Genomic DNA, 23,645 nt, shown 5'->3' with positions numbered 1-23,645 from the left:
AGCCCTGGCCGTGCAGCCCCACGGCAGCCAGCTGCACAGGGCTGTTTGCTGACTAATGGTGACTGCAGAGCTGAGCAGCTGTTGGGGCAGCAGGGCTCTGGAGCTCCGTGCTGCAGCCCTTGGGCACTGCTGTGCTGTGCAGGAGGCACTACTGAGTGCACCCTGCAATGCACACAGCACCTACTGAGCTCCAGCATGGATGTCACCAACCTGCAGCTCTCCCTGGTCTAACAGCACAGTGATCAGAGCACAAACCTAAAGAGAATACACTAAATAAGACATGGAATCCCTGTAACACACTTCCAACACTGGTCAGGTGAACATCTGAATACAGAGTGCAATACCAGGGGGAAGGTTTCTTACTGAACTCCATCAATCACCATCTGCCATGAGCTGAACTACCTGCACCACAGTGCAGGGACAGCATCCAGGGACCTCTCCATGCCTCAGCTCTCGTGCTCTACCCATTGTGTATTACACATGCTGAGGAGTGACGTGCTAGCTTTGCTGGAGCACATCAATACAACCATAAAACAGTCTCTTAAGGCCAGCCAACGAGCACTCCATGGTCTGCAAAGCTGCCTGAACACCTCCCAGCTCCCAGACAAACCCACCTTCAGGCAGCGCCCGGGGCTTTGGGGCACAGGAGGACCCGAGAAAGTCAGAACAGTGGAGGGGGAGATCCACCACGAGGCCAGGAAGAGCAGAGGCAGCAGCTGCGTGCAAGTGCCCAATGGTTTTGTTTATTAACCTGTTCAAGAGACGGATTATACTTAACAGCAGAAAGCAGCACTACCTGCACGCTGCCGTGCCAACTTCCAGCCCCTGAAATTCCAGTGCATGGGACAGAGCTGCCTGCTCCCTCCTGCAACTGATGCTGATTGACAGAGCAGGGCAGCAGTGCTATGTGACATCCAGCCCTGCCTCCTGCCTGCGCCCAACCCAACCCAACGCACACCCCCAAGCACACAGCACAGCACAGGTGTGCACAGCTCCTGCACTGCAAGCCTTCTGGTAACCTCACAGCAAACATTTCGCACGGCTGAATGCAGAGTTTGCAATTCAGGCCTTGGCTGCTAACAGAGGGCATCATCCTCAGCCTAACGAGAACAAGGAGGATGTTCAAATATTTGCAATCACAACAAAAATAAGCAGTCATTCAGGCTATAAACCACAGCTGCATGAGTTACTGACATGCTAACACTAATTTTTCTGAGTGGGAGGAAAAGGTGGGGGCTGGAGAAGGACATAACAGCTTTCCTACTTTTCAGAAGTAGCTCTGCTCAAAGAGCAGGTTGTTAATTCAGGTGCTCATCATTTAAGCTATAAAACAGCCCATGGGAAGCTGAGGACACAAATGTCACAGTCTCTTTCCCACGTGGATCCTCAGCGGTCTTATAAGAAGATGAGAAAACTCCCATTAAGTTTCCCTTCTGCAGCACATCGGTCGCCTCTTTCCTCCCCATGTGCTGTGCTCTGTTGGTTTCTTACATCTATTTTTGCCTTTTTGAGGACAGTGTCTGCAGGGTAACAGGATGAGAATCAGCTACCAGCAGTCAGACAGCATGCTCTGTGCTGTCAGTTCTTTACAGGTTTGGGTTTTAGGAACGAAGGGCTGTTAGAACTACATGGGTTGGCACTGAATTCCAGCAGCAGCGCATCCTGGTTGGGAAAAAAAACAACAACCAGGAGATGGAGAGGAGACAACACGCACAAACCCCCACGTGGAAACTCAACCTCTAGAGAGGGGCCCAGTGTTTTGTTACACCTTCCAAGAACTCTGCCTCCAAGGCCCTGCAATAAACACCTCCCAGCTGACCGCCTCCTCCCCCGGATTCCCACGAACACAACACCCTGCTCTGCTGCAACGACTGATGGCACCAGATCCAGTGGTTCCCAGCAGAGCAACGGCTGAACCATCAGCTCAGACAGCACCAACCATCCGTGCAGCAGCTGCATCGACTCCAGCTCTGACAGATTCCATTAACGTCTCCCAGGAATCAAAGAGAGGTTCAGACTCCAAATGACTTTTCCACCCGAAGTCAGAGCACAGCTATTTGGCAGAGGTGGCAGCTGAGACCAACAAGAGCAGCGGTGAGGCTGTGTGCTGTTACAGGTCTCCATCCCAAACCCAAGTTCTTTCCTCCTCCTGCCCCGAGAAAAGGATCCAAAGGGATTCACAAAGCAGACAGAACTTTAGAAGGATGTATTCCCAGCCAGGACATGCCTCAGTGATGACAGGAAGGAATTGAAAGCTGCAGCTCAGGTGATGTTACTTTAGGAAGCCTACGACTTCTGAGCAGCGAGGTGCGTCCTGCCGCGCAGCAGCACGGCTTGGCTGGCTTCTCTTCTCTCCAAACAAAGGAACACTGTTCCTCACCAGCAGGCAGCCAATAGCAGCAAATAGCAGCAAATAGCAGCACATGCTTTCAGAGACACCTGTTACTGGGAGAGCTCCCACCAGCACAGCAGAGGCGGCTGCGTGGGCCCACGGAACCCCAGGCAGTGCCATGGGGCTGGGGAGAGCACGGTGCCCAGCCCGGTGCCACCACGCTCACTCTGCTGTGATCCAAACAGCCTCCTGCTCTTTCTCAGCTTGATCCAAACACAGTTATACAGTCAGCACAGATACCCGTGTCCCCTAGGGAAGATACGAGAGGATTTTCAGCTCTGTTTTCTAGATGAAGCCTACTTCACAGAGCAGTGTTTTCCCCTTTATTTCTCCACGGCAAAGACAAAGTGTTGAGCTTTGGTCAAGAGTTATCAATACCTGCTTTGCTTCAAACAAGAAATATCTGCAAGTAAACCAGCGCCAAGCCCTCCTGCTCAGCCTCAGCCCCCAGTCTGGGCCATTGGCACAGTAATCCCAACTACAGCTGGAGATGTGCAAGGCACAAGCAATGCATCCTCCTGTCTCAAAGCACAGAGCCGCATCTCCGAGCCTCCAGTCTGGAGGTGGGGGAAAGGAAGGTAAGGCCCACGGAGAGGAAAAGACAACAGGCAGTGATTTGTGGGAAGCTTTCCTCCTTGGGATCCCCAGCACAGAGCTCCAGGCTCCTCTGACCTTCGTAAGAAGACAAAGAACTCATGATTTACATCCTCGGAGAAACAAGCAGAACTCACAAAAGAACTGCAAGCTCTCTATTCTGCAGTAGGAACGAACTCCTAGACTGGTTCTGCAGTCAGCTTGGTTTAATACGAGTTTCCAACCCCTGAATTCCACTTGAAGCAAAGCTGTCTGCTGCTTATTGACAAGCTTCATCTTTAAAACAGCTCATAAAACAGCTCTGAGCTTTTGCTGCACAAAGCTCAGATGGAACAGTGCTCGTCAAAAGCAAGGCAAAGAGCTCCCACAATTGGAGCCACGAGATCCAACACAGTGCTGCAGGAATGGAAAGGACAAGTCAGACAGCAAGACAATACATGGGATTAATGGGTTCCATCTTCTGACCAGCAGCCACAAAGTGCCCACCGCCAACACCAGGCACAGAGCAGCCCCCAAGGGCAGCCCTAGGAGGAGGACTGAAAACCAGCCCTTACAAGCATGCACGAAACCTATCCCACTTACTGACCCGCATCCTGCTTCGTTTGTGCACGTTCTAAAGCACAAAAACAGCCACGGGAATTTCATCATAACTTCCCTCTTGGTGCAATAAACTCATGGAGAAAGAACAAGACCGAATTTCTGATGCAAAGAGGTATTTCTGATGCCTGCCTGCACCGTGAGCAGCAGTCCATGCATGCAAAGATCTCACAATCCGATTCTCAAACCTGCCTGCTTGCACAGCTCACTACCTGCCCTCCCCCAAACCTGCTTTAATGAAGTTATATCTTAATGTAATTAGGAGAGCCTTCAGATCTCCTCCTGGCGACTGCACCTCTCTGTGACTCCACTTCCTGCACCCTATTCCTGACCCTGAACCATCCCTCCGTGTCTCAGCTATTTGCTGCTCTGTTTACACATCTACATGGTCCTGCACTTCAACTCATTAAGCTGTTAATGATTAACACAACCCGGCAAAAGAACAGAAGAATGCTTTTGATGCTTCAGAGGGGAAAAAAAAAAAGAAAAAAGAAAAAAAAAAAAAAAAAAGCAGTATTCATTTCATCTCTTTTAAACTCAAGGATTCACTGCTCCACTCAGTGAGTGTGAGATGCTTTCCTCTGTGCCTGGGCAGCCAGGGAGAAAGCAAAGCAATGAGCTCCCAGCCCTGCTTCTGGTTTTCAGAAGGCATGGGGATGCTCTCCTGCTCCACCTTCATTCAGATCAGCAGACAAAGAGCCCAGGGTAGAAGGAGAAAAAAAACCCAGGAACAAGGGAACATACTAAGAACAGAACTGTTGCAGGCCAGAGGATGGTTCTCCATGATCCGTAATGCCTTGAAGCACAGAACAAAGCAGAAGTCATCGTCCTGCCATGTCACCCCTGCTGCTCACAGCCTCCCTGGGCACTCTACATATCCGTACCCCCACCTGGTAGGGCTGGAAGGGCGCACACTGTTGGCTGCTCCACCAGAAACCTGTTTCCCTTGGACAGCCCCTGCCTAGTGCTTTCAATCCGGTTCAGTGGATGCTTCTGCAGTGAGAAAAAGGCTGCTCTCAGCTCCTGAGCACAGCCGTGCAGTCGGAGCAGGGATGTCTGACTGCTACATGTGCACCCCGTGCAAGGGCTGCAGGAGGAGCAGGAGCGAGATGTGCACTCACACCTCAAGTCTTAGCCTTCTTTATCGGCCTGCTTCTTTAATTTAGAGCCCAGGCCATCAACAGAATGTTATTTAATATCAGGCTCCGATTTGCAAGAAGAGATTCTTCTGGAAGATGGGGTATTTTTAGCAGCTGCCTGGATTGGCAGCATTGAGACAGCAGTACGAGAGGCAGAGCTCCCACCACAACCACAGCCCTCCTCAGCTGCTCCAAAAACCATCAGCTCCATCCGACGGGGAGAGGTTCTTTAGAGGGGCAGTGAATGGAGTTGCAGACACTTCTCCCCACGAGTTCCACCTTCTGATAGAAGTGAAGGAGTAGTGAAGGCCATACATTCCTTCCTTTATTTACATGCACAAGCAGTACGTTGCATTCACGTGTCTGGAAGCCAGGATAACAGTGAACAACCTGAGCAGTGACAGCATTCAGTCGTGCAATTACAAGCAAAGGCAGCAAACAGAAACAGCTTGCAATACCACCATCATCCGGATCTCAATGCTCGAGAAAAGAAAATCTGGAGAGATTCATGCAATAAAAAAAACAACAACAGAACACAGATCCTCACTCGACTGAGATTTCACTGGAACAGGTTGCCCAAGGAGGCTGTGGATGCCCCATCCCTGCAGGCATTCAAGGCTGGATGTGGCTCTGGGCAGCCTGGGCTGCTGGCTGGTGACCCTGCACACAGCAGGGGGTTGGAACCATCACTGTGGTCCTTTTCAACCCATTCTATGATCCTATGATTGCTATGATTCTACAACCTGCTGCCAACAGCACTGTGACTGATAGCCATGGTATGAGTGGGACCAGTGGTGATGTAGCGGGCTGGTCCTGAGCCCCACTGCTTTAGGACAGTGCTCTTCTGACCCACTCTGATGTTATTCAGACACGGCAGAAGAAAGCCTGAAACACATGGTTAAGTTTTCAAACGCATTCAAGAGCTCTGAAGCCAAGCGTTTCACAACAGAAGCCAACACAAAAGTAATTGTATCAGAAACAAAGAGCAATCCACTGCAAGTCGATTGCTGCATCGCCTCCAAGGGTCCAAAGGGCCACGTGGGATGAACGGCTAAACTGTTCTGTGCTCTCCCTCCCCCAGATCCAGAGGGTTCCCAGCTTTGGGAGGGACAAGGCATCTTCCCATGAGCGTAGCTGGACCCAGAGCTGCCATGCAGTGCTCCAGCACTGCTACTCAGCACACACAGCTGGGATGGCCTGCAATGTTCCACCCCAATGAGACAGATCTCAGCACAGAGGGAAACTTTCCCTTTAAAATCACCGTGCAATCTCTTGTCCCCAGTGCCAGGACTCTCAAACTGATCCCAGCCAGCACTGAGCTAACAGCAATTACAAAAATGCACTTTTTTTTTTTTTTTTAAATCACTCTGATCACTCCTTGCTCTCTTTACGTTCCCCAGGAAGCCTTGGGAGGCAGGAGGAGCTGCTGCTCAACTCTCAGCCCCATACGGGCCACAGAGGGATGCAGGCAGTCCCCAAGGGCTGGGGCACTGCGGTGAAAAGCCACGATGTAAGCCCCACTAAGGACAAAACCACACATTCTCAGCACCTCCTTTGTCCAGGCGAGCATCAGCCACACAAATAAGAGATGTTTTTGGACAAGTAACTCTCAGAACTGAAGCGAGACACACGAGAGCTCCAATACTTCCATTAATGCTCCATTTGTACCAGGCCAGCAGTTCTCAAGGGCAGTGGGACAGGCACAGACACATCCCTGTATTTCCTGCTGGACCCAAATCCCCCGGCTCCAACCAGCACTACTCTGCCTTGCTGGGAACTCCAACGCCTCCAACAGAGCCCTCAGAGCAGAAAACATCCCCCCAGCAAGCTCCAAGGGGAGGGGAAAGCGCTTCGCTTCCATACAGCAAACCCTTAACGCAGCTCCGGGTGCAGCTGGCTGTGAGCAGGCAGACAAGAGTGAGATGAAAGCGGGTCTGAGGAATGCCACAACATCAGAGCACAGCAATAAAGAGGATTCCTACGGCAGATTCCCCCAGTAACAGAGCAGCAGCTAGCTTCTCATTAGCAGGGTCTGCTTCGTCACTGCTACGAGAGCGCTGACGTCTTGTGCAAGCATCTCAGCTCCAAGCTGCTGGGGATTCAGCCTGAAATCTGCACCGTGTGCCAGCAGGTCTCCCACGTCCCCTACCTGATCAACTGCACCACTGAGGGCAGAAGCTCTCAGATCCACGCTGTGCCATGCAAAGGATGGGAGGAGGGAGCGGAGCGCGGTGCAGCCGGAGCAGCAAACCCCCAGCTCCTGCCCTCGGGGAGGGGAGAATTCACACACACAGCGTTCTGCTGAGAACTACTGGGGTTTCTCAGCAGTTTTTTTTCCATACGGCCACCAGAAGATGTGAATGAGTCGCTCCTCCTTAAGATTTATCATGGAGTGCCTTCGTCCCAGAGCTCACCTTCACTTCACAGCAGGCAAAACAAGCAGCTCCATCTGCAGAGCAGCTAATCCCATCAGGGCTTACCTGTACCCAGCCCAGCAGCGTTGGGTTTCAGGCCTTTAACATAACCAATGCACACCTGGTCACAGCGCACACACGGAGGGACAAGGCAGTGCTGTGCCATGACAACTCAGACGGGTTATGAAAGCTCTCTGCTCCTCCCCAGGACGCTGTTTTGAAAATAAACACGGCTCCACCAGCCAAAACAAGGAGAATGAGCAGCAGCGGTACACCTTATACACAGGAGATGGGGATGCTGGTGCAGGAGGACAGCCAATGGTTCAAGGAACGTTTGGACATTGTGCCGAGGGTTTAGTGAGAACTATTGGTGATAGGTGGGTGGTTGGACTGGGTGATCCTGTTGGGTCTTTTCCAACCTCGGTGATTCCATGATTCTAATGCAGGAGGGGCTGCAGGGCACATGCAGCATTCCCAGCCAAGGGTGAAGGAGTTCATCACCACCACAGCTGGACACAGCTGGAACTTCACCCTCTGAAGGCTCACAGATCTGCTCGTGCCCACTGAAAAAGCAGCTGTAAAGAAAGCAAAGTTACACGCTGTGTAAAGCAGTTTAAGACGTAATACATGAGCCTGCATCAACCCAAGCTTTCAGTTCAGACTTTCCACAGGCACGACTGAATGAATGAAAGCAGGTTTAAGCCACAAGGAGTTAAGGTGCTTTGGGGGTGACCCAGAGGCTGCATAGGAGCGCTGCCCTCGGGCACAACATGAATCAGCACAGGAAGGATCTTCTCCACGCTGCTGCCTACACCTCAGGTTGAGTTATTTCATCTGAAAGGCAAGGCTCTGACCCATGCTGACAACACAAAGTGATGGTACTCAGGTCATGATAATTAGAACTAATCTGTATCAGATTTATCTGCCTTGAAATAGAAGCGGTTAAAGCCTTGCGAGCCCTCCCAGCGATGCTGCCGTTTCTTCAAGTTATTTTTTGCTGTGTCAGCACAAACTGCACCTTCCCTCTGGCACTCGGGATCCGATGCACGTGGCAGGAGAGCAGCCCATGACAGAGCAGGAGCGCAGAATCCTTTTCTTGTTCCAGTTGGACACGGTGAAAAGGCAACGCCTCAAAACGTTGTACGTGGAGCAACAGCCCTGCAAGCGTTCTGCATTCAAAGCTCAGCCCCACAGAAGGCTGATTGTCTTGGTTTTTCTGAAATAGCCAGCACTGGAATAGCAGCAGTCACATGGGGCAGGGCTCCGATTCACACAAAAATAGGCAGACTTCACCGTTGTGGTTTTTATTTATGCTACTGTCCCAGCCTAGAAATGGCAGCAGTTGCCCAAAAGGAATCTTTTCCTCCTGGCCAGTGAGATGCAAGCTGTAGCAGAGCTGGAAGCACGCAGAGAGCCTCGGCCTCCTCACATCTGCCACCAGCCAACACACTGAGCACAGCTACGATTTGCACCGAAGCCACACTACTATGGTGGGACACACGACTGCCCCTAACAGCACTGCAAGAGCTCAGCCTGGATCCTCAGCAACTCCCATCTCACGCTTTCCATTTTTCTAGCTCGCTTCGTTCCAAAAAACCAGAAACCTGCAGCCCAGCAGCCATCCCCTGGCACCCAGCCCACAGCAGGTGGGCAGGTGGAGCAGTGGGGCAGGAGAAGCTCCGCACAGAGGGGATGGAAGGGGCTGCAGCACATCGTAGCTTGGCTGCACAGAAGCTGCACTGCTCCCTTTCAGCAGGAAAGGCACCCATGGCCAGTGCAGCTGCAGCACCCACTGGCATGCACTCACCTCCTCCAGCACTCCCAAGGCCAGCTGCTGTGGGTCACAGAGCCACAGGGCTTCTGCCACCCAGATACAAATTGGAGAGAAGGGGGAAAAAAAAAAAAAAAAAAAGAAAGAAAACGCTACCAGGATGCAAAGCACTGACATTGTAATGTTTGATCTCTTCCTGCAATGCAAGGTACCTTTACTTGCATGGCACAGTGAGAGGCAGCTCCCAGAGGCACGTGCATGCCAGCAGCTCCTGCAGCATCCCAGCATGAAGAGCTGCTGTTTGCAGGGGACTAAGTGGGCAGAACTAAAGCAGGGAGCTGCTGATGGGGACAGAAGAGGACATCGTGCCACCTGGCCAGCAGCAGCTTCCCCATCACAAGGCACTGCCTCGGAGGATTAATACCTAACGCAGCTGAAAGATTAAATAACTAACTTGATAAGAGAGCCAAAGATAAGACACAGGGAAGTGAGTCGTTCATGCATTGATGTTGAAGCTAATCTGGACTGCAGCAATTTCTTCCTAGGTTCCTACAGGCGATTTACCTGCAAGGTCACCCGAACCCTTTGCAGCCCTCCACCCCCCAGCTGGGCAGGGACCACACAACTCAAACATTCATTAAGCACACACACACAAATTCCCCTCTTTGAGGCCCTTTTTTTTTCCTCCAAGAATCCATTTTTGAGACGTCTATTAACTCTCCCCTAAAAACAAATGAGAAGAAAAAACCCGACCTTGCTTCTTGCTCCAGAGTGGATTGGATTTGGTAATGCAGTGTAACATCATCAGCCCTGAAGCAGCAAAAGCTCAATATTGGTCATTAAATAGCAGCCACCAGGGAATGCACTAAATGCTGAGTGCCTGTAAAGCCCTATGAGCTCCTCTGCTGCAAAGACACCCAAATGGAGCCATCCCAGCTCTAACCCAGCTAAACTCACAGAAAACCCCACCAACACAACAGGGGTAGCAGCTCCAAATATTTAACCCAGTATCCTAAGAGATGGAAGCAAGCTCCAGCTGCAAGCGGGCCGGGGTGAAAACGTACATCTGAGATACGTTCTGCCCAGCCTCGGACAGTGAATGACAGCAGAACAATTGGTTTTCATCCCCCTCCCCCCAAATTCATAGTCTTCCATTAATAAAGTCCTGCCTCATACAAATAAAGTCCTGCAACATTTTCTACATCATTATGTGTTACCATGGAAACTGCAAAATAAACGTCACACATGCAAGCCTACAGCTCTGCTGCATCAGGGATACCTCAATCCTCCTCATTCTTCTCTTTAATTTGGTGACCAAACATTTTGAGCCCAGTAAGAAAAAGTCACTGCTACGGCACGGGTGGGCATTAGTGATTTTGCACTGCTTCAAGATACAGAATGTTTCATTAAACGAGCAGCCCAATGAAGTTACACCTCCCAAGGCAACCCCAGCGTGTGCCCAGCGTGCTGGGAGGCACTGCAAGAAGTGAAGTGACACTGAGAGCTCCAACAGCACTGTTTGGTGCTGCGACTGCAGGGACATCCTCTGTGCGAGTGTGAGAGCTCAAAGTCTGCAGGGACGCACGCATCTAACAGAGCTGGAGCTCTAAAGCAGATCAGATATGTTACAGCACGGAGTGCTTGAGGACAGAGCACGCTCTGCCATTCATAAGACAGCACCAATTAATCCGCTCCAGCAGCGGCGTCACGAGGCGAGCCGGCCGAACTCTGCCACCATTATCACAGGGAACATCTCGTATTGCAGCTCCCACATCATGGTTGCACATGAGGGAAAGCACGCAGCCATCTGCCAAGCTGCTCACCTGGCAGCCCATGGCTCCTGAGCCTCAATGCAGCCACCCTCCACCACCCCCCCCCAGGCACAGCAGCGCCACGAACTGCTGCAGCATGATGCACGGCAGGGCTGCTCTCACTGCTGCACCGGCAGGGCTGCTCTCACTGCTGCACCGGCAGGGCTGCTCTCACTGCTGCACCGGCAGGGCTGCTCTCACTGCTGCACCGGCAGGGCTGCTCTCACTGCACACAGCTGTTTGCAGCAGCCTGAGACAGGCCAACAGCAGATGGAAGCTCTCAGCAGTTGCACAGCTCTGCAACTGCCCCAGTTGAAAGGAATGCTCTTGAAGCAGGGCAGCCCCGCAGTGCTGGGTGGCCATGTGAAGCCTGTGCCAGGTATCTCCTGTAAATAGCTCGTCCAAAAGGCAACCTCACCGCAGAGAAGGTCAGGGCGGAAAGAAGAGCTGGATGTTACTCAAGCAAAACAGTTCGTCCCATCGACGACCAGCAGCACATCGGTAAGTCGTGCAAAGGCACAGAACTGCAGCTCAGGCTGGAGAACGGAACCAGCACCAGCACAGGACCCAGACAGGCAACTCCAGCTGACCCGATGGCAGCTTGTTTCTGCCTCCTGGCTGAATCGCTACCACTAAGACCACAAATGGACAAAGGCACGTGTCTGTCTGTCCCTTCATTCAGAAACACAACAGCTCATAGCTGGGTTGGTGCTGAAGTTCCATCTGGCCTAAGCTCTGTCTCCAAGGACGGCCCAGCAGAGCCACGCAGCTCTCCAAGCCTTGGGAAGGAGATGCTCACAGCCAGGGGGGATATAGTTGGGGGGGTTGGGAGGGGAGGTGGGCAAACGAGCAAAGGAAGAGAAATGCTTTCCCAGGCTGGAAGGAGCGCAGCGGACGGAGCTGCTGGAAGGGAGAACAAAGGAGGGGGAAAGAAGCCAACACTGCTGCATAATGAAAGCCAAAGTCTTGCAGGGAGAAGAAGCACATCTGCGAAGCTCACCTCTGCGGTCTCTTTAAGGAAGCCCACGTTTGCCATTCCTCCACTTTTTAATGCCAGGCGCTGCCACTTTTCGTCTTGGATCGGCTTCAGAGAGGACAGAAACGCATCTCTGTGCTTACAGATGCGGTGTAACACAACCCAGGTCGGCTCTCCATCCCCCAGACGGGTGCTTTAGAGCTCAGTAGTTGAGATCAGCTCCAAACAGGGCCCCTTCCCCTTGCTAAAATGCTAACTGCAGCTTCACAGGAGGCTCTGGGAAAGCAGACAAGCTGCCACGCCAGTCCTGTAACACCAGTTCGCATTCACAAACATTGTTCTGCTCCTTCAGATGCCACGACGGACTTATTCCAATGAAAAGTCAAGTAAATATTTATTCAAACCCATCCGACGCATCACCCACATCTGAGGGAGAGCCCACTCCTCCTCGCTGCCCCACTGGGTCAGGGCAGCACAGACAAAGCGTGCAGGTAGTGCCAGACCCCAAAGGATTGCTCCACGCTGCACCTCCAGCTCAGCATGCCTCCAGTGCACTCAGAATGCTGCAAGGAAGGTGCTCTGCTGCATTCCACCCCCTGAGCCCAGCACCCTCTGCTTGTGACCTCCCCCTCTGACACAACTTCAGCCCGGAAAGATATATTTAACCCAAGGCATCAAACTCCCCTTAGGATGGAAGCCAGCACTACCATAACGAGCTCTGAGGGCAGCAACGTGAGCACCGAGCAGACACCAAACCCTGCATACAACAGGGACCAAGCTGGGATGAAGTCAAGCAGCGTGCTCAGCATCCCCTGCACCTCTACAAGGTGTGCACGGCCGTGATTTCTACGAGAAACAACACTCATTTTTCCTTACCATCCTTTCCAAGCAGTGTTCCTCTGTGCCCTCTTTTCTTAAAAGCAACAGGGACTCGCAGAGTGTCCTACTTACTCTGGATACCTGATTAAGCGTTTTTGAACAATGAACCGCTCTCTGCTCTTCTGCTTTCACATGCAAAGCAAGCACATGCTCAGGATTTGCTCTCTCTCTCTCTCTCTCTCTCTCTCTCTCTCTCTCTCTCTCCCCCCTCCTCAGGTGAAAGTCGTTTGAGGGGCATCATCCCAACCAATGTGCTGCTGCTGAGCAGAGGTGATTGCAAGCAATTCAGGTCTGACACAGAGATGCTCACAAACGGGTGAGGAGCAGCGCTGCAGCCAGGACCTACGAACACAGCTGGAAGTCAAGGATAAGAAACACACCACGTAAGCACAAGCCAGGAAGTGACAAAATATCATCAAGAGATGAACTGACAATCGTTTCTAAGTAAATGAGAGCAAAACACGTTGGTGTTTTTTCCATAGGGAAAGCTTCCTCACTGTGCAGCGTGGGATCTGCCCCACGCCACTGACACAGAGATGTTATTTACAGGCCTGGAGATAGGGGCCACCTTATCTCACTCACACGTGGAAAACAAAAGGAAGAAGAAAAACCAGAATTTCAGAATTCTGATTGCTCAGCCAACTGATGCAGCGATCACAGCCTCCCTTCAAACAGCCCCTAACGAGTGCCATGACCCAACGCAGGAGCTGAACGCCTTCCTTACCTCCAAGCCCAGCCAGGCAGCACAGGGAGGAGCCAGCACACCAACTGTGCAGTGATTCACTGCAACACTGCAGCGCAGAAGGTGCTCGGATCTCCCTCTATGACACGGGATAATTACAAAGCGTGCTCCAGCATCCTGACTGCAGGCACTGCATCCACCAGGCTGCACCCAGGGCACCGCCTGAGCCTGCAGGAGCTGCTGGGAATTGGTCAGTGAAGCCTTCAGCTCGCCCCAGGCAGCTTGATGCAACCGCCAGGTGAGAGGTCTGAACTAAATAAGCAAAGTTCCCATCCAGTATTTCCTTCCATCACCTTTTCAGGAATATTTTCTGTGAACCTCAGCCCCAAGTTGGAGATTGCACCGATCACTTCCCAGCTGATGACCACAGGGCTGCTTGACACAGGTAACTCATCAGCCAGAAATAGCTGCAGAGTCCTGATGAAACTCATCCACAGCCAAACGCAACACAAAGAAACCAGGCTGAGGAAGGCAGCTGCTACAGACACACGTGGTTGTATATCATTAATCCGGGAGCAAAAGAAACCACGTGGTGGTCCCTGATCCACCTTAGTGTAAATGCACCGTGAAGCAACCCAACCTGCACGCCCTTTCTTTCTGCATTAGCTGCATGAGACTCCAAAGTGCCTTATTAAACCAAGCCCAGGGCTGGCAGGGCTTCCCAAAAAAGGTGTAACGAATACCTCCCTGCTTTGTTTATGCATTACACGATGGCCTGGTTATCTGCCTCAATGACAGCACCTTCCCAGGCAGCAGCTCTGGGAGTGCTCCAAAAGGACCTCCTGAGTTCTGCTGGAAGGATGCAACCCCTGCTCCACGGGCAGGAGCAGGCAGGACACAGCAGGGCAAATGCTTCACGTCTGTCCTTGACCAGATGCCGTTTCTGGAATGTCACTGTGCCAGAAAAACTCAAAGGTCAGCTCTTATCTAAGCTTGATGTAAACAGGTCTTTGTTTCTTTTGCATGCTTCTGCTTGGATCCCACAGGCAATGCAGTCACTTCTTGCAAGCGGGCTGCAGGGCTGCACTCACAGCACTGCTCTCCCTAGGGAGCACCATGCCAGCAAGGAGTTTCCTGGGGGAAGGAAGGAGCAGCCAGGAACAGAACCAAGGGATGAGGCAGAAGTTTTTAGGCACCATCAAGATACACTGTCTGCTGTTGGAATTATGAATAAACACAATAAAAAAAAGCCTTCCCTCTAATAAGGAAATTCAGCTAGCTGCAAAATCCAGCTGTATTCGAGCAACCCTGCAACAAGGCTTGGCTTTCTGCACTCACACAAACGTGGAACAATGCTTCTGTACATCCAAGGAGCTGCCCAAGGCAGCGTCCCAGTGGAAAAGTCAGCCTTTCCCCTTCCTGTCTCATATCTCACACGACTGCTTTGAGAAGAAGGCTATTCAGATGTGCTGGGATGCACCAGCTCCTAGGGCTGACTCCAGGAGTTCCAGTCACAAGCACAAATGTGCATTGAGCCTCAACAGCACCAGAGCTCACGAGACCCAACGTCAAAGCACTCGTGCCAGCAGGACAGTCGATGCTGCAAAGGCAAACGCTGAACACCCACAGGCACCAACTTTAAAGGAGGGCTGGTGGGCCTGCCCTGGATGCCAGCACGCACACAGCAGCTTCTGACACTGCACACAACAGAAGGAGCGCTCTTTATTGGCTTTAAAATCTTTGGCTTTTAAAGAGGGCTGGGGAACGTACAGGCATGACTAACACAGAGGGCAGAGAAGTCAGCAAAGGATTTCACGCATCACGTCTCTGAATACCACGCTTCCACTTGGGATTAGGATGAGTGGCAAAGAAATTTCACTTTGCTAGACAACACACGAACCCATAATATCGGAAATTTAATATTATCTTGGACACAGAACTTTGTCAAATGCTGCCTCTAGTAACTGCAATAGTAATAAACTCCATTTTGCTACTAATCCCAACAGCTTGCAGGCATTACAAAGCAGAAGTAACACTACTGAACTCATCTCTAACAGCACGAGGGCAGAGTGCTCCTACATCCAACCAGCACACACACGCTCAAGCCGTACAGAAATTAATCCCAGATGAATTGCTAGCATCCCAGAATGTGAAGTTTAGCTAGAATTCAGCATTTGAGAGCTGTAACATGCATCGTGTTTATCACCATTCATCCACATGGGTGGGATTTTGGGGGGATGCTCGAGGTACTGAGCACGCACTGCATCGCTCAGTAGAATCTGTCATGGTACAGACCAAGCACAAGCATCACTCTGGACAACAGGTATCAAAACGCATCCAACTATTGTTCCATGGAGATGTGAGCAATCTCCCAGTAGGCTGGGGGTGCCAATAAGCCCCCCGTTCCAGAGAGGCCCGTTTGGGCTGCAGAGCTTACAGTCAGTGGCAGCCGTACTCCACAGGCTGAGCTCTGAGCTCAGTCAGCACAGAGCACAGCTGCAAGCAACATTTCACACAGTCCAAACACAGAGCACGGCCTTTTCAGAGATCTGCTCTAAGTACTTTGATAAGCTCTCCCAGGGAAAAACGCTTTTCTTTGGCTTTTCTTTGGAAGAATTTCTCGTCTTCCTTGACCTGCCCGGGCCTCTCCCCTTGATGACGACTTTCCTCCTGCACACACACAAACTCACAGCTAATACTTATGCAAACAGCATCCAGTTAACACCACATTAGGCTGCTGTCACCATTCAATGCCACTCACAAATAAGATTTCCACCAGTAACCTCTCAGGGATGAAGGAAGATGACACACTCGCTTCACGCTTCCACCAGCACTCAGACCAAATCCTTGCAGAGACTTTTCTCTCCCCCGAGCAGTTTAACAAAACATAAAATAAAACAGAACTCTGCCTTGGTTTGCAACAAAGGTTCCCATTGTGAAAGGACAAAGGTTTCAGGGGACAGGTCCCATGCACAAGCAAGCAACCAGACACAACTGGTTACAGTATTTTGGGTCTGCTGCTCCAGCTGCTGCAGGCAGCGTGTCCAGGACCGCCCTGCTAAAACACAACTGGGGGCATGAAGAATGTCCTCAGAGCTGAGCTAGGAAGTCACACCACGTCGGTTTTAACCTTTACTGCTTCAACTGAAGCCCATCAGAACACATCCCTGTAACACCCAGGTTCTCTACCTGCCGTCTCTCAGCTCACTCTGGCAGAAGGAAGCAAAGCACGACTGCTACTCACAGAGGTACGTGGGGCTGCTCTGGATCTGCTTTGGTCAGTTCCTCCTCCTCAACGTCAGACTCCCCTCCTGAGCTGCTGTCAGTGACATCCGAGTCAAACGCCTGTTCGCTGGATCTCAAGTTGGCCATGCCACTGGCTGTGAATCTCTCCAGTTCTTCCGATATCGAATCGCTCTTCAAGAAGCTGCTTAGGCCTTCTGAAGTAACTGTCTCACTCGCAGCTTTCCTCAAAGCTGCTTCTGCTTTTCTGGTCAACATCAGTTGGCTGCGATGCCTCACAGGGTCCAAAGTCGGAAGCTTGCTCAGAGTTTTCTCTAAGAAGCCACCCAACTGCTGCTGGATGTGTCTCTCCACCTGCTTCGCCTGCACCACCTGCAAACGTTTCTGCAGCCTTCGAGCACGGTTCTCAATGTCTGCCTGCCGTCTCAGCAAAGCCCTCGTCCTCATCTCGGAGTCGAGAGCGCTGTGATGGCCGGCTGACAGAGAAGGTTTCTGCTCCTCCAACTTACCGCTCCCAAATTCCGAGTGACCGCCAACCCCAGGCAACCTCGTCTCTCCACTGCCGCCCTCCAGCACCTGCTGCTGCTCCGTGGAATTAAGGGAAGATTTGTTTGCAGTGCTATTATTGCTAAAAGGAGTCGTGCGTTCCGCATCAAGGCTTCTGTGTGGAAGAGTGCAATTGGTCAACCCGGCCTTCAAGTCCCCCAATTCAGAACCTCCTGCATTATAGTCAACGCCCTGGAGGGCAGCAGCAGGAGAAGCACACTTCCCACCGTTCAGAGCACTAGAGTTTTCATGGTCTGAATTGGTACTTTTGGCCAATTTCTTGGCCAAGCCGTTCACAGGCGCTTGCGGGAGAGGTGGCTGGCTATTAGTACTCATTGTTTTTAGATTCTCCAAAGTAAATTCCAACACCGGTTGCCTCCCCAACAGATCACTCGTTTTCAAGAAGGACTGAGATAAGAGAGAGTGAGATTTAAGGACTGTCTGCTTGTTGAAGACTCCTTGCAGCTTCAGAGGCTCTTTTGAAGAGACAGATGTTACATCCGAGCAGAGATAAGAGGCCACTAGTGGCTGCAGCTTGCCCAGCTCTTCCTTCGTGGGGTTGTTTCGGAAATCTAAACTGGGATCCTCCGGAGCAATGGCTTTCCTTTTGGTGCCGTTGGCAGCCAGGAGGATGTTGTTGGCGTTGCCGTTGCTCTCGGCACTGCCAGGCGACAAGGTGGAGGACGGGGGAGCCAGCTTGAATCGGATGTGGTGAGCTTCAGCTGCTGCGTCAGTGAGAGCGGGCGCCATCGCAGCCATTCAGCACAGAGAGACGGGAAGTCCAGCCTCTCCCGGTGCCGAGGCCAGCTCCACTGCCTCCCACTGCCTCTCCCGAGGACAGCCTGCAGAAAGGGACGGAGAAAGAGAAGGTTAAGCTGCGCACTCAGAGACAGCACCGTAAGCAAGGCAACAGCAACGCGATACGCTGACCCCATGCTCCCGTGTGCAGCGCATCCTCCCTGTACCACCAGCAGCCCTGCACCCAGCACAGCCACCGGGAGGCGAAGGCAGAAGTGGCTCCGGGTGGGCTGGTCCCAAGGATCCCCCAGAGCACCCACTGCGCAGGCCCACATCCTTCCAGGCCTTCGGGAACGGTTCCACCCCAGGTACCACAGTCCGCTGCCCATTGCACAGCTCACCAGCTGCTTTAAAATCCTCGGGTTAGGTCTGTGGGACACTCCTCACCACTACTGCTGCCAACTCAGGTAGAAGTAGTGACAAACGAGAATTGTAACACGTAACAGAAAGGCCTTGAAGGGAACAAAACTCCATCTGCTCCAACTCCCAGCGGCTAAAGAAACCCCACAACTCCACATCCTCTGGTAAACCCACTGAAGGATTTCAGGGAAGTCAGCTCCCCGGTGTGCATGAAGCCTACTTTCCCAGAAGTTCATTTCCGAGCAGGCCAGGTGACTTCCAGTGTTAGCTGTTCCTATTTCTCTTTCAAAAAAGATGGATAAAGATTAACTCACACCATGACAGAGCAGTTCTGCGCTGACCAAAACAGAAAGGCATCAAATCAGTTATGAAAAACAACCAAAGACTCTTCACTGCAACTTTTTTTTTTTTTTCCCTTAGATAGTGAGCTCCTGGTCATTTACCTACTTTCTTTACCACCGAGGAGTGACGGCCCTTTGAATGCCTTCTTGTTTCTGCTCAAACAGCATTCACATCACCCACAGGACAGGCTTTTCTATCAGTACAGCGCTCACTTCATTCTCCTTGTGCTGCAGAAGTTGAGCAGTACTTCCACAAGCTATTCCAATGTCAATTTAACAATAAGGAACTGCACTGATGCCTTGCCTGATATGCCAATCCTCTAACTTCACATAAATTTGCATAAGCTTGTTGTAGCTGCTCATTAACGCACCCCAATGACCAAATTAACACAGCATTTTATAGGATAAGTGAGGACTACCTAAGGTTTAAAGATGGTGAATGAGCAAAACTTAGCAGTTCAGTTTGGTTTGGGCCTCATTTGGCTGCACCAGGGTTGCTCCCCAGAGTCAGCAGGTACCTAAACCAGCCAAGAGAACCACGTTTAAATCCCAATCTGCTTCTCTGCCTTCTCCATCCTACTCCTCTCGGGCCTCCAAAACTTGGTACATGGGCACTGTCCTCCTGCAAGTGGGAAGTGAACGTTGCTCTCGAGTCAGATCTGAGCAACTCAAGAGAAAGCCCAACTCTCCATCACACAAACCTGGGCTCTATCTCCCAAGGAAAGACCAGCAGAGATTAAATTACTTGGAGCTACACTGCTGAGACTCACCAGGTCCACATCTCAGACTTCCTCCAGCTGCCCAGCCCACAGATATGTGACACAGGCAAAGAAGATGGGGGAGAAAGGATATGCTCAGAGGAACTGATAAACAAAGATCTGAAGCTTTTGTAACAGCAACACAGAGATGCCAGGTGTGGTTCAAGCCTTGAAGTCCCTCCCTACAGAACCTTGCCTGCTTTGCCATCAATACACCTTACCCTCTCTGAACAAGAACACCGCATACCTTAAAAATGTAACAGCCATTGCACTGAAAATACTTTTTACATCGTCATTTGGGCCCATAAATAAAGAATGGCAATAACTCTTCAGAGCAGAAAGCAAAGAGGAACCTGCAGGGAACTTTCCACTTGTAGCTAAAACGCCCTTGGGACAGGAGGGAAAAAAAGAGCAGCAGAATAAAGGACTTCCCCACTTCAGTGCCCTACCAAAGCACACACACTGGGAGTGTCACTTCCACGTTGCTCTGCCCTCCAAAGGAAGCTCCTGGATCATTGCTCTTTGCCACCATGACACGGCAAGATACGGAGAGCAGCTTAGGAAACACCCACAGCCAAACAGCACAGCCACCCCTGCCTGGTGCACAGCACAGCCATCCTCCCCAACACACCCACTTCACTTCACTGAGTCTGAAAAGCATTCCGGAGCAAATCTGTAGGTCATCAACTTCAGTTGCATTAAGAGAAGTAGAAAACGGAAGCAAAACTTTCATGCTGCCTCTTCCTCTGGGTGAGCAAACCGCTTTAAAAAGAAAGCCCTCCCACCAAGGCGGCGCAGTCCTCCCTCCGCTCGTTGTTTTGTGGACAGCATTTGTAATTCTGAAGCCTGGAAAGGCTCCCTTACTAAGTTTTTTGTTCTGGTAGCTTAAAGATGACCTCCAAAAGGTACTGCGTGTATGTTCGTTTCATTTCAGTCCTTGGAAACTGTGTACTAGGCAGCACTGAATTACCAACAGACCTTGGAAGAAACACTAACGATCATTTGGGACCAGGCTTTGGGGGAAAGGATATCAGCAGAGGGAGGTGTTTGCTATTAAATCCCCCATTCGAAGCACCAGGAACTTCCACGGAGGACTGAGGGGAGGTGAGCACAGGGAGAAGGAGGAACAGAGAAAGGGTCACTGGTGTGGACACAGCCTGGGGAACTCTGAGAGATTTCCAAGAGTTCTGGCCATCATTCTAAGAAAAACCTGACTGTTCTGAACCTCCTGTTCTGCCCTGGGATTCCAACAGGACCGGTGAGCCCACCCTGCAGGTCCCTTTCCCTGCACCCCCCAGCCCAGGGGCGAGCACTGGGACCAGTGTGGGTCCTGCAGCAGAAGCCTCAAGTCCCACTGCACACATCCCCCAGAAATGGGGCAGCTGGCGCTCACCACAACATCCCTGAAATCCACCAGTGCATCACTGAGTTTTTATTTTATCATTATTATTATTATTTTTTTAATTTAAAACTAGAGCACTGCCAAAGCGGTTAGCATTAATTAACTGAGGGAAGATGAAAGGCTCCAGCAAGCAGCTCGAAGCAGGGGAATGGCAGCTCGCCTGGCTGCCCTCGCTTCCTCAGGAGCCCCACATGGCCACCGAGGGAGCAGAGCCCTGGCACAGCTGTCCTCAGCCACAGATCCACATCACCTTCACCTCCACTGATGCTGTGTTTCCCACCACCACCCTTCACAAAGCACGGAGGCAGTGCTGGGCTGTTTGGGGAGGCAGGAGGAGGGCTGGTCCTCACACGCAGTCACACTGCCCTCCCCAGCAGCCAGCGGGTCACGATGCCCCACAACAGCCCTCCTTTGGCACAATGACTGAGAGACCATCTGCTTCTGGAACTTGGTTTTAGAACTAAGTCCCAAAAGGAGAACCGGCTTTCCAAGCACACGATGGTGCGCAAGCCCTCGGGACACGGGCCTAGAGAGAACTGGGGAAGATGTTGTTCTCTGTGAGAGGAGTTTCAGGAGAAAGGACCGGGCACCGTTGTTGTTCTCTGTGAGAGGAGTTTCAGGAGAAAGGACCGGGCACAGAAGGCTCACAGGGAGACCAGAAGAGCTCCCAGCAACGGGAACAGCAGCACTGGGGACCTCCGTGCAGCCAGGAAGGCCTCGGCCTGCAGCCCCCATGGCCCACAGCAGCAGCAGCCAGTCTGCCTTCTGCAGAGCTCCTCCTGGAGCTGTATTCCCCGGATTTCTGTAGAACTGAATTCCCCATCGAGTTTCAACCCCTGACGCCCATGTGTGAAATTCCAGGCTGGTTTCATCAAGTGCCAAACAGTGCTGGGACTGCTCCCACGGAGAGATCCCCACATCTCCATCCAAAGCCACTCAGCAACACCTCCTGTTCCTACGCCTTGTGCCAGGAATGGGGAGAAAGAAAGGGAATAAAACCCTCTCTACACCTCATTCTGACACTGGAAGGTGCCATCTAAGCCCAGAGAAACGCAGGGACTCAACCCAAGCTGACACCCTATGCCAAAGAAACGCCTCCTACGTCTAAAATGTGTATCCATGAGACATCAACACCTAGCACCCTCTTCTGCAGCCCTTGTTCCCCATCAGAAGCCCTCCAGACCAAACTAGAAGCGGCTGCTTTTCCCTTGCTGGCCCACAAAAGCTGCAGGGTCTTCTGGTGACTTCAAAAAGTGACCCGAGGTTCCTTCCTCCAATGATGCATTACATCCAAATCTTATTGGATAGAAACAAAACCCATTGATTGCATAACTGGAGGCAGAAAAGGTTTTATCTGTCTGATGTCATAAAGAAAACAAAAAAAGCAAAAGCCACAAAGCAAGGTTGGCTGTCATCTCCCCAATCAGAAGCCTGGAAAGTCAAATAAGCACAAGCAAGAACGGCTTCAGCAGGTAAATAAAGCACCTGGAGATAAAACACTCACTGCTTTTGAGTTGTGCTTCCAAGCAAAGTTGCCTGCTCCAGTCAAATAAACAGCAGCATGGTGTAAGAAAATAATGGGATGTCTGCAGAAAGCAGCAGTGTGACAGCACTCCCAAAGACAAAAAACAAGCTTTAATTATGAAATCTGGGTCTCCCCCCTCAGTTGGTATCAGAGAGATTTTGTTTTTCTTTCGTGTAATCTGGGCAAACTGCCCAGGAAATATGAAAACCTGAACTCGGGGCTCTGAGAGCAAGTTAAACAAAAAAACAGAATTGCCTCTTCATTTTAAAGATGCACTTCCATTCGCCGGGTGCTATTCTGGGCACCTTTACTCAAAGGCAGGCAAATGTTTTTACCAAAACTCGATGGCCACGCGGACCAGTGGCACACTGCTGTGCTCCAACCCTGCAGGACCAGCACCAGTCCCAGGCTCTGAGCACCTCCAGGTGCTCCATCAGCCCAAACTGGCAGGCCAGCCTCCATAAATACCTCATTTCAGATGGAGTTCTCTGGGATGCTTCTCCGCAGGTCTCAGCTTTCACTGCTGCCCAGATCTCAGGGCACAGAACTGCCTGCAAGGACCACCACGCAGCAGTGAAACTGAGATGCTATGAAGCCCTGAATGGAGCTGCTTGCTGGAGATGCTGCTGACGCACAACACAAGTTCCTTCTTATGGGGCACAACTACAGCCCCAAGCGTTTGCTGCTTCTCATTCAGGGCAAGGCAGCCCACACAGCTCCTCCCATCACTGCAGCCCTTAGCAGGAAGTCAGAAAGATCTTAGAGAGGAGACTGTGAGGTTGGATAGAGCTGCAGATGGGAAGTCTCTCTAAGGTCCTTCTGCTCATATATCCGAGGTCAAAAAAACACACAAACAAGCTCTGAATGCTACAGATTTCAATTAAACTTTTTTTTCTCTCTTTTTAAATAGTTGGGATTTGCAAAAAACATTTGGCTTTCTACTTTGAAAAGTTTGTAGCAGAAGCCTAAACACCACCAGGCACCACAGCCTGCCTGTGCGGAGTGCAACTCCGCGTCCCTCCCTTCAGATGCAGTTACCCTCTCCACTTCATCAGCCAAACTGCACCGTTCCACCCCAAAACCCAAACGGTGCTCTGACAGCCACCCCCAAAACAAAGCCCTCGTGGCCACGAGCACATTTCTCCATCTCGAAACAAGAGGTGAGCAGCCATCAGCAACAAGGGAAATGAGTCATTTGCTTCTCAGCTCGCTCGTGGATTTATCCACAGCTGAACCCGGGCTGAGGAAGGCACGAGGTTTAATGGCATTATGTTTACTGCAGTGCTGGAGCAGCAGGACTCACAGCGTGACAGCTCTGCGCCCAGATGAGAAGCAGCAGAAAGCCTCCATCCCTTGTAAACTATTTGTTATGGAAAGCTGCATCTTCAGAGGTGCTCCTTGCATGGTGGGAAAACCA

At 51.4% G+C, this 23,645-nt stretch overlaps 1 protein-coding gene across 3 annotated transcripts in view; it reads right to left on the bottom strand.

Moving 5' to 3' along the window:
* The window catches only part of KANSL1 (KAT8 regulatory NSL complex subunit 1), a 70,143-nt gene that overhangs the window by 36,716 nt on the left and 9,782 nt on the right, over positions 1–23,645 (bottom strand). For all 3 annotated transcript variants that reach the window (XM_085211184.1, XM_085211182.1, XM_085211185.1), the window contains one exon: positions 16,500–17,886. In XM_085211184.1, the coding sequence (XP_085067310.1) occupies positions 16,500–17,803 (1,304 nt within the window). In that variant the 5' untranslated portion in view covers positions 17,804–17,886. The remainder of the gene's footprint in view (positions 1–16,499; positions 17,887–23,645) is intronic.

The sequence above is a fragment of the Meleagris gallopavo genome, chromosome 29 (assembly GCF_905368555.1).
Source record: "Meleagris gallopavo chromosome 29, MGAL_WU_HG_1.1, whole genome shotgun sequence".
NCBI classification, from domain to species: domain Eukaryota; kingdom Metazoa; phylum Chordata; class Aves; order Galliformes; family Phasianidae; genus Meleagris; species Meleagris gallopavo.
The sequence above is the reverse complement of the archived record's forward strand: the minus strand, read 5'-3'. Positions and strand labels throughout refer to the sequence as shown.